General features: G+C 35.8%; 1 protein-coding gene across 1 annotated transcript; it reads left to right on the top strand.

Moving 5' to 3' along the window:
- The first annotated feature begins 6,112 nt into the window (after nucleotides 1–6,112).
- LOC141706233 (uncharacterized) lies at nucleotides 6,113–8,445 on the top strand. The gene is made up of 5 exons (XM_074509047.1): nucleotides 6,113–6,217; nucleotides 6,332–6,758; nucleotides 6,846–7,028; nucleotides 7,540–7,640; nucleotides 8,095–8,445. Exons 1-5 carry the CDS (start codon nucleotides 6,113–6,115, stop codon nucleotides 8,443–8,445), a joined length of 1,167 nt encoding a protein of 388 aa, XP_074365148.1.
- The last annotated feature ends 3,010 nt before the right edge of the window (nucleotides 8,446–11,455 follow it).

The raw sequence follows: 11,455 nt of genomic DNA, 5'->3' as shown, positions 1-11,455 counted from the left end.
GTCACAGGAATAAATGTTGAACAAATCCTGGCAGGAACTTGAATATTTTGTCTACATGCTCTCTGTCAAAAATGCAACCATTGAAGATGGTCTAAATTCAAGGCCTAGTTCATGAGAAGCAGAAAGGTATGGCTAAATCCAAGTTAATTCCAAAATACATATTGAAGGATGACTCAGTTGCTGACTTGCCTAAGGGAGGAGCACAAATTGTTGAACAACTTGGTTCAAAGATAATTTCTTTCAGTCCTGATGCTACAGATTATGAGTTTATTCTGTTAGTGTCTGTGCCCTAGCGACAACACTATAATATTTTATTTTAAGATATTTGAATTATTAATGTTTATGTTCTATCGATTAATCCCTTTAAAAATTATTATTATGTCTTAATTTACTGCGATGTAAATGTTAGATTAATAAATGAGATTATAAGAATAGTATCAATATTCCTAAAGTCCCTAGTTGAGTATTATTATTAAGGGATAATAATAATGCATTAAGACTGGTGTGTTTGTTGACTGAAGATCACATATCATTGATTATAGGTATAGTGATACTAAAGTCAAAAACACAGGGAGATGTAAATGTACATGGTGATGGATGGACCCAATATGAAATTCTACATGTCTGTTATGTCATAAGTAATTCTCATTATGATAATGATGTAATGGTCCTTAGACTTGAAATCATTATATTTTTATACGAGAATTAATGTACTTTAATTACATTAAAAGTTACCTTTAACCGGGTAATGATAAAAGTGTATTTCAGGTATAATATAAATCATATGAGAAATATGAATGTTCTAGATTAGATTTACCCTCCTATTCTAGAAGTTATATTATTGACCTCCTGTGTGAGCTAGACTATAAAATGTGTGGCCACACTCAAATGTTGATTTGATATGATAGTCTACTCATTGATCAAAGAAACTTGGATTAAACTATGATGAGGATGACACATTACATGCATCTAATTTAATCTATAATATTTGGTTATAGGAATTATATTACATTGTATATTATCACGAAAGGTTTAATCGAATCACCGATTAAATTATTATTACTTGGGCAACAATGATGTATTACTCGATGCCTCTCATTGTTCATAATTTCAAAATGAGATATTAAAATTATTACCAACGGGATAATAACCTACAAGGTCACACACAAAGAACGCTTGAAGGAGAAATGATTTAAATTATGAATTTAAATTAAATAAGTAATTTTTTTATTTATGATATTAATTAAGTGTGACTTAATTAATTAATTAAATAAAATAGAGTACATAACTAATTCTGAAATAAGTTATTAATTAATTAAGTGTGACTTAATTAAATAATAAATTGGGATTTTGGATTAGTATTAATTATAATTAGATTATAATTAGAAAACTCATTTTTCTTTCTATATAAACTCTTTGAGGGCTGATTTATAATAAGGATACATGATTTACAAAACTTTAGCCATTTAAGCAGAAAGAGGAAGAGAGGTAGAGTTGGAGTTTTTCGGGTGCTAATGCACATCACTCTTTCAAGAAAAGCGTTTGTGTGGTACTATAACGGCTCGTATATTTTTTTATAATATTTAAACATGTAATTATTGCGTAATTAATTAAATAAAGAATTTTATATTAATTTTGATATATGTGCTTTATTTATTACTATTTATATGTGAGTGTTGGGTTGCTTGGACTATTCGTGTGATTGTTTGTTAAACCATATTATTCTTGTTTCGCTTTTAAAAAGTAGTTTATGGAAAATTTATTTTTAAAAAAATATTTGGATTGTCTCTAAAATTATTTCCATGATTTCATAATTTCAATAATTATTTTTGGGATTTAATAAAATGAAATCAATATTTCATTAAATATTTTTCTTTAAATGATTTTTGATTTTATTTAATTCAAAAAAATAAGTATTTAATTCTAGAATTTCTCAAAAATTATGAAATTCATATTTTATTAGGTTCATAATATTCTGAGAAGTTTAAAATTATTTTGGAAATTTTGGGACTAATTTTACCGCGCGTTGTTTCTTTAAATCTCTAAATTCGGGTATGAGTTGCGTTTCAAACACGGTTTAAAAAATTACAAAAAAAAAATTATTAACTTTTAAATACCCCGAGAATTATGATAATTTATTTGTAATTTTCATGGAAATTTTATCGCGCCGCTGGTTTATTATATTGATAGATAACAAACCAGAAATTTTACAGAATGCCAGCCAAAGACCCGTGTACTAATTCAATCTAAGTATTTGATACGTGTTATATTCAGAGATCCCTTTTTTGGTGAGTCATAGCAATTGTTTCTATGTGTCAGTCTAAAAATTAGCACAAATAACTCATCTTCCTCTCATTCAATCTCTTGTAGCTCTCTCTTGTCTCTCTGTCAATCTCAATCTCTCTCGCTCACTGTTCCCTCTCTCTTCCTATACTTTTCTTCTTTCTTTTATTATTCTCCTCCCCATCCCCACTGTTTCGTTTCTTTTCTCTCTTTTGGCTGCTCAGTCACCGCCGGTGTCCTTTTATGGTGAGTTCGTCGCCCCGCTTCTCTTATTCCGGTGAGCCGCCGCTTGAGTTTCTTCTGGCTTGGCTGGTTCAGATTGTATTCTTGATATATATGTATTGTGTGTGGTGTGTGTTTATGTGTGTGTGCGAAAGTGTGTGTGTGTGCGGCGCAGTGGCGCGTGTATCGTGTGTGCAGTGATTTGTGTGGGCTGTGTTTTGCTTTCTTGTTGTTAGATTCTATTGGGCTTGTTGTGGATTCTTGTGTTGGGCATGTTGGGTCGTGTATGTGTTCTACTGAACTGGATTGCCGTAGTCTAATTTTTGATTTTTTTAATTGCAGGGAAATTATTGATTTAAAAATTCATGATATTAAATTATAATTCACGCGGGAAATATTTTTGGATAATCGATAGAATTTATGCGGACACCCGAATATTTTCATGCACCGATAAATTTGGCCATCGTCCGCGATGAATTTATACGAGCGGACGGTGGACGGTGATGATTTTTATCTGAGTTCGAAATATTTTAAATAAATAAAAAAATCATATAAATTATTTTGGAATGTAAATGAATATTATGTGACGAGTCGTAGTGGATTATAAAGTGTGAATTGGATTTTTCGGAAAATTGACGTCGATTGATGTTTCGATGGGTAGGTCTATAAATAGAGGAGTCGTTGTCCAAATTATCCAGAAAATTACTGTTAGATACGAATCGAATATATTTTCTGAATAAATACAAATCGAGCCCTAATTGTTACGTGTAATATTATTATGTGTACAATATTATATAAATATGTACGAGTCGAGAATCGTTATCGCTGGGTAACTTTCTAGTGAGGATATGTCAAGTATAACTGGTTGTCTAACCTAGATTGTTTCAATTCTGTAGATTTAAGTCGAAGGACCCAGTAGTTGAGTTGGTTTAGAGTCAAGCTAGTGTTAGTGTAAAGCTTTGCAAGGCAAGTACCCCTGAACAAATCTTTTACAGCTCAGTATACATGAATAATTGTTCATTTAATTTATGTATTGGAACAGAACGCTTTAAGTTGCGTATCCCCCGTGTTTAAATATATTTTACTAACCTAAGTTTTACGGGAAAAGTAACTTCTGAAAATGCCTATCTCTAGATTGTGATTAAAATTGGAAAGGTTTTGGAAAGTGTGATGTGATATAATTATTTAAAAGAGATAGGTATAAATGGTTTTAGAAACTGGATAAACGGATCAGATATTGTATGGTTGCATAAGAGGACCGTAACGGCCCAGCGGGTTTGCGTAAGTGGCTAAGTCCGTTGCGCGCCTGATTTAAACTGCTTAGTCCAGCGTGACAGAGACCTAGCTAATCTCTGAGTTCCGGAACAGGTTGTGGTGGGATAGACTGATCAGCTGTCCTTAGGATTCGTCCAATTATATATCTGATTTTGGTTTAGTGGTTCCCGTAACGAAACAGATGATTTTATGTTTCCTGTAATGGAACAGTGGTTTTGGAAATGGAAATAGCATGCTAAAATTGGACTCTAGTATTTATGCACAGCACACGATGGATGATATTTTTTTACAGAGCATGCTTGTATTGATATCCAGTTTATACCTGTTTTACTTGTTTTCGTAAACGAGTTATGATTTCTGTTCCTAAACTGTTTTTATATACACTGCTTTACTTATTATTCATATAGTGGTACTGTTGAGCAATTGATTGCTCACCCTTGTAGCTTGTTTTGTATTTATATATTGCAGATGTCTAGAAGACCAGTCAGACCATGGCAGAATAGGGTATCATCCCCCTCCGATCCCGGGACCTCTGAGGTAGTTTGTATCAGACCCTGAGGTCTGATGAGTTGTTGTAATAAGTTAGAGTGTCCGGTTGTGAAATAAGTTAGTTGTAGTGTTGTAACCTAAATAATACTTAAACCTGTATTTGATCCTGGTTTGGGGTCGTGTTTATATAATAATGTTTAATTAGTAGTTTATATTCGTGGTTTGTTATATTTTAGTGACGATAGCCACTGACCCCGGGGTTGAGGCCGTCACAGTTGGTATCAAAGCTACAGGTTCAAGGCCCTGATTTAGGTTAATGATTGAGTCAAAAAGGTATAGGAAGTCTGTCCTAAAATGTGAGTCAGCAACTCATTTAAAGGAGCAGCCCTAAGAGTCAGTCGAGGGTTTCGTCGGCGTTATCCTAACATCTATTGATATTTTGATAGAACTGCCTTAACCTTGTTGTGTATTTCTTGTACATTTATATTGTTGGTAATGGCCTATAGTGATTTCCAGTTCTCCATCCCTGGAGAACAGGCCAGATTCAGATAGTTCAGACTCTGAGAGGACTCTGGACGTTATAGCTGAGGAGACTCCCTTGTCTCCCCCACCAGTTCCCCCATTTCCACCGAGAGGTATGTCAGGACCTAGTGCCCGTCCTCGTTGGGTACGAATGTCAGTATCTGCTGTTAGGGATTTCCCTCCAGGTTGTGGTCCTAGTTCTTCCACCTCGAGACCTCATGTCCCTCCATCTGTTCCTTCAGGTGCTTCTTCCCCGATCCCCTACCATGTTCACTGAGCGGTGAACCAGTCTTTCATTAGAGAGCAGAGCCCAGGACTAGCTGCATAGCTTGAACAGATACTAGTTGGAACTTTTCAGGGCATCCCTGCCCCTTCACCCGATGTTCAGGAGGGAGTGCGATCCCTAACTCAGACTGCTGTGGAGAGAGCTAGGTCCATTGACTATTTCATTAGCTCAGAGTTCAGGGCGTTCAGTACCAGGATCTAGTGAACTGGTTGGTATTTGAGTTAGAATCTATCGGTGGAAGTGGCAGTGGTTAGATCAGAGTTTCTGCAGCGAGATACAAAGCTCGTAGTTGGTTTATAGGAGTTCTGTAGTTGTTTACTTTATGTATGTGTATTATGTTGCTGTAGTTTGTAGTAGGCGGAGGCTGCTATGACATCCATTTTTGTTATATACTCGGTTTTATTTCTAGTATTGCACTGTAGTTGTTGGATGGATTTGTACTATTATTGTATTGTAGTTTTCCTATTATACAGTTGTTGTTGGTTTCATTTTCTTTGCACTGTTGTTATTACTGTTAACGTTATTGTTATATTTGTTGCTGGTTTTGTTAAATTTTGTTATGCATCATGGATGGACCCCAAGTAAATAAGGAAGGGAATATTTTATTGTGGCAGCATCTCTTGATGCATAAAAATGTTGCTACACGGGGGCACAATTTTCATATAAATCTTTTTATTGTGTTTCAGGAGAATGCCTCCCAATAAGAATATCCCATCCAACTCCTCTAGCAGGAACACTGATGGGGGCCCAGCCATGGATGGATTGCTAGATTTGCTGTGCCAATAGTCTAATTAGATGGCTCAGCAACAAGAATAATTTCAGCAGCAACAACAACAATTTCTGCAACAACAGCAACAACAACAGCAATTCATTCAACAACAACACCAACAAATCCAACAATAGTTGCAACTTCAGTAGCAACCCAAACCGAAAGAGCCAAACCAAACCGTTAGCTTCAAGTCCTTTCAGTCAGTCAAACCCCCAAAGTTTAAGGGCGAGGTAGACCCGATTGCCTCTAGAGTTTAGCTTAAGGAAATGGAGAAAGCCTTTACCTTTATTCAGGTCAGTGAGGATTCTAAGACGAATTATACTAGTTATTTTCTCAAGGGTGAAGCAAATTTTTGGTGGGAATCCATGCGTGTACTAGAAGGAGAAGGTCCTATTTTTTGGGCCAGATTTACAGAGTTGTTCCTAGAAAAGTATTTTCCGAATTGTTTATAGAGTCAATTATAAGTGGAATTTTTGGAATTGAAGCAAGGAGAGAAGAGTGTGACTGGGTATGAGGCCAAGTTTACGGAATTGGACCGATTAGCCCCTGGATATATGAATACTGAGATTCAAAAATCTAGGAGGTTTCAACAAGGATTGAAGCCTGAATTTTGTAGTGGAGTGGTGGCTTTGCAGCTCAAGACGTATACCTCTATAGTTCAGGCCGCCTTAGTTATTGAAAGTGATCAGAAGTTGGCCTCCAAGGAGAGAAGTGATAAGAAGAGGAAGTTTGATAGTGGTGCTGATAAGGCAGATCGAGAAGAGTCCAGTCAGAATTTCCCAAGGAAATTTGGCCGGAATAGGAACAAGAAATTCGGGAGACAAGGTTTTTCCCAGACGAGTTCAGGTGTCACCTCAATTGCTTCTGCCCCATCTCAGTCAACCAAGCCAATCGTGGAATGTAAGTCATGCGGTAAGAGGCATAGTGGTCAATGCAGAAAGGATGTCTAGTGTTTTAAGTGCGATCAAAAGGGCCATTATGCGTCAGAATGTAATTCAGAGAACCCCGGAGTTACCTGCTTTAAGTGCGGTAAGGTTGGACATATTGCCAGAAACTGCAAAATTGTTACTCAGGGAAGCGTAGGAGGTAGTGTATCTCAGGGACCGACAACCAGCACAATAAGAGCCAGAACCTTCAAGATGACCAAGAGATCTTATGCTCAGGATTCAGATGTAGTTACAGGTATGCTTTATCTTAATTTCGTGCCTGTTGAAGTTTTGTTTGACTTAGGAGCGTCCAAATCGTTATATCTAAAGAATGTGTAGATAATATGGATTTAATGTTGGAAGATTTAACTGAGCCCTTGACCATAGAATGGCCAATCAGGATAAAGTTTCAGTATGCCAATTTTTCCCTAGGTGTTAATTAGAAATTTATGGGCATTCCTTTTCAGTGGACCTAATACCCTTTGAGTTAGGAGAATTTGATGTGATTCTAGAAATGGATTGGTTGTCCCAGTATAAGGCAAATATTGATTGTAAGAAAAAGAAAATTTTATTGTATACGAAAGATAATATCAGAATAACTTACAAAGGACAGAAACATGAAAAGAAATTTCTATCGGTGCTGAAAGCAAGGAAACTGTTAAGACAAGGATGTGAGTCGTATTTAGCCCATATTATGGATACTAAGCAAAAGGCACCTAGTTTGGATAAGATTCCAGTAGTTAGTGAATTTTCAGATGTTTTTCCAGACAAGTTTCCAGGATTACCACCCGATCGTGAGATTGAATTCTCTATACACCTAATTCTGGGAGCAGAATCAGTTTCAAAGGCTCTTTATCGTATGGCCCCAGTAGAGATGAAGGAACTAGCTTAACAACTTCAGGAACTTTTGGAAAAAAGGATAATTAGACCAAGTGTATCCCCGTGGGGCGCCCCAGTGTTATTTGTAAAGAAGAAAGACTGAAGCTTGAGGTTGTGTATTGATTATCGGGAACTAAATAAGTTAACCATCAAGAATAAGTATCCTCTTCCCAGGATTGATGACTTGTTTGACCATCTTAAAGGAGCATGTTGTTTTTCGAAGATTGATCTAAGATCGGGTTATCACCAGTTGAAAATTAAACCTGAAGTTATATTGAAGACTGCATTTAGAACTATGTATGGCCATTATGAGTTCTTAGTGATGTCATTTGGATTAACTAATGCACGAAACAGCTTTTATGGATTTAATGAACCGGGTGTATAAGGTATACTTGGATAAGTTTGTTATTATATTTATTGATGACATCCTCATCTATTCAAAGACCAAGGATGACCATGCCGAACACCTAAGGATTGCTCTGAAAAGGCTGAGAGAAAAGCAGTTGTACGCTAAGTTTTCGAAATATGAATTTTGGTTGGAAAAAGTTCAGCTTTTGGGTCATATAGTGGGTAAGGATGGTATTAAAGTAGATCCCGTGAAGATTGAAGCTGTATCCAGATGGGAACAACCGAAGACTTTGACAAAAGTTAGAAGTTTTCTTAGACTAGCAGGCTACTACCAAAGATTTGTGAAGGACTTTTCCAAGATTGCAACTCCATTGACCAAGCTGAGCAGGAAAAGTTTTGGACCGAGAAATGTGAGGAAAGTTTCCAGGAGTTCAAAAAGAGATTAGTGACATCAGTTGTGTTAGCATTACCAGATGAAACAGGGAATTTCGTGATCTACATTTACGCTTCTCTAAAAGGTTTAGGTTGTGTGTTAATGCAACATGATAAGGTTATTGCTTATGCATCCAGGCAGTTAAAACCCCATGAGCAGAAATACCCAGTGCATAATTTGGAGTTAGCAACAATAGTATTCGCATTGAAGCTATGGAGGCATTACTTGTATAGAGAGAAGTGTGACATCTACACGGATCATTAAAGCTTAAAGTATATATTCACCCAGAAGGACTTAAACAAGAGACAACGAAGATGGTTGGAGATGATCAAGGACTACGATTGTTCCATCAACTATCATCCGGGAAAAAGCCAATGTAGTAGCAGATGCCTTAAGAAGAAAGGAAATATTGAATGAGATTAAAGTTTCTGAAGGAATCGCAAAGGAATTGGAAAAGCAGGAAATTGAAGTTCGAGTGCTAGAAGGTAACAAAGAGCAATTATATGAAATCACTTTTCAGCCAGAATTGATGGAAAGAATAAGAAAGTGTCAAGAGGAAGTTATGAATATAGGATTGGATGGTTTGATGGGAGAAGAAGTTTGTAATCAAAAGGATAGCAAAAGGTATGTTCAGGTTTTCTTCAAGAATATGGATTCCCAATGTGATTGAATTGAAGAATGAGATTTTTCGAGAAGCTCATAATTCTAGGTTCTATATTCACCTGGGAGTACCAAAATGTATCAAGACTTAAAGAAGAACTTCTGGTGGCCAGGAATGAAGAAGGAGATTGCGGATTGGGTTAGCAAATGTCACGTATGTCAGATAGTAAAGGCAGAACATCAAAGGCCAAGTGGATTGTAGCAACCCTTGGAGATTCCACAGTGGAAGTGGGAAGAGATTGCAATGGATTTCGTAGTAGGATTGCCAAAGACAAAGTCGAATCATGATGATATCTGGGTAATCATTGACAGATTGACCAAGTCAGCACAATTCCTCCCTATCAACGAAAGATATTCTTTGGAAAAGTTGGTTAAAATGTATTTGGATGAAATCGTAACCAACATGCAGTTCCCGTGTCCATCGTATCAGACCGAGACCCAAGATTCAACTCAAGATTTTGGACTAAGTTTCAAGAGTGTTTGGGAACTAAGTTAAACATGAGCACTGCTTATCATCCTCAGACAGATGGCCAAAGTGAGACAACGATTCAGACAATAGAAGATATGTTAAGGGTTTGTGCTTTGGATTTCAAGGGAAACTGCGATGATCATCTACCGTTGATTGAGTTTTCTTATAACAACAACTATCATGCTAGCATCGGAATGCCACCTTATGAAGCTTTGTATGGACGTAAATGCAGATCACCCTTGTATTGGGATGAAGTAGGAGAGAAGAAAGTGTTATGACCTGAATTAGTGCAACAGACTAGAGATGCAGTAACAGTGATTCAAAAATGGTTGGCCCAAAATAGACAGAGGAAGAATGCAGATTTACATCGAAAGTATATGAATTTTGAGATAGGGTCATTGGTATTGTTGAAAGTATCACCTTGTAAAGGGTTAGTTCGATTTGGACAGAAAGGTAAGCTCAACCCAAGGTATATAGGGTCATTTGAAGTTTTGAAGCAAATAGGGAAGGTCGCGTACGAAACAGCGCTACCACCGCAATTGCAGCATATTCATAATGTTTTCCACGTATCCATGTTGAAGTCGTATATTCCTGATTCGAACCAAGTAATTGAGTATGAACCGATCAAGCTTCAATCAGATTTGTCCTATGTGGAACGGCCAATCCAGATATTAGATCGTACGGAGCGTGTACTTAGAAATAAATCTATTCCTATAGTTAAAGTACTTTGGAGAAACCCTAGGGTAGAAGAGTCTACCTGGGATTTAGAGTTAGATATGCTTGACAAATATCCTCACTTCTTTAATTAAGTTAAGATTCTGGGGACAGAATCTTTTTAAGGGGGAAGGATATAACGACTTGTATATTTTTTGTAATATTTAAACGTGTAATATTGCATAATTAATTATATAAAGAATTATATATTGATTTGATATCTGTGCTTTATTTATTACTATTTATATGTGATCGTTGAGTTGCTTGGACTATTCGTGTGATTGTTTGTTAACTATATTATTTTTGTTTCGCTTTTAAAAAGTAGTTTTATGGAAAATTTATTTTTAAAAAAATATTTGGATTGTCTCTAAAATTGTTTCTATGATTTCATAATTTCAAAAATTATTTTTGGGATTTTATAAAATTTAGAAATCAATATTTCATTAATTATTTTTCTTTAAATGATTTTCTGATTTCATTTAATTGAAAAAAAATCAGTATTTTATTCCAGAATTTCTCAAAAATTATGAAATTCATATTTTATTAAGTTCATAATATTCTAAGAATTTTAAAATTATTTTGGAAATTTTTGGGACTAATTTTATCGCGTGTTGTTTCGTTAAATCGCTAAATTCGGATCTGAGTTGCATTTCAAACACGGTTTAAAAAATTACGAAAATTTTGTTTTATTAACTTTTAAATATCCCGAGAATTATGGTAATTTATTTGTAATTTTTTGTGGAAATTTTATCGCGCCGCTGGTTCATTATATTGATAGATAACGAACCAGAAATTTTACAGAATGCCAGCCAGGGACCCGTGTTACTAATTCAATCTAATTATTTGATACGTGTTATATTCAGAGATCCCTCATCTGGTGAGTCATAGCAATTGTTTCTACGTGTCAGTCTAAGAATTAGCACAAATAAACTCATCTTCCTCTCATTCAATCTCTTGTAGCTCTCTTGTAGCTTTGTCAATCTCAATCTCTCTTGCTCACTGTTCCCTCTCTCTTCCTATACTTTTCTTCTTTCTTTTATTATTCTCCTCCCCATCCCCTCTGTTTTCGTTTCTTTTCTCTCTTTTGGCTGCTCAGTCACTGACGGTGTCTTTTTCGGTGAGTTCCCCACCCCTCTTCTTCTGGCTTGGTTGGTTTAGATTGTGTTCTTGATATATATAT

Source organism: Apium graveolens, chromosome 1, assembly GCF_009905375.1.
Source record: "Apium graveolens cultivar Ventura chromosome 1, ASM990537v1, whole genome shotgun sequence".
NCBI lineage: Eukaryota > Viridiplantae > Streptophyta > Magnoliopsida > Apiales > Apiaceae > Apium > Apium graveolens.
Note: the sequence above shows the minus strand (reverse complement) of the source record. Positions and strands in the feature narration are given on the sequence as shown.

What these genes read in the sequence shown, in the direction of transcription:
- LOC141706233 (XM_074509047.1), top strand. Translation starts at nt 6,113, where the DNA reads ATGGAGAAAGCCTTTACCTTTATTCAGGTCAGTGAGGATTCTAAGACG. An exon ending in TTTGGTGGGAATCCATGCGT is followed by an intron (nt 6,218 to 6,331) that starts GTACTAGAAGGA and finishes TTGGAATTGAAG; the next exon opens with CAAGGAGAGAAGAGTGTGAC. An exon ending in CGTGGAATGTAAGTCATGCG is followed by an intron (nt 6,759 to 6,845) that starts GTAAGAGGCATA and finishes AATGTAATTCAG; the next exon opens with AGAACCCCGGAGTTACCTGC.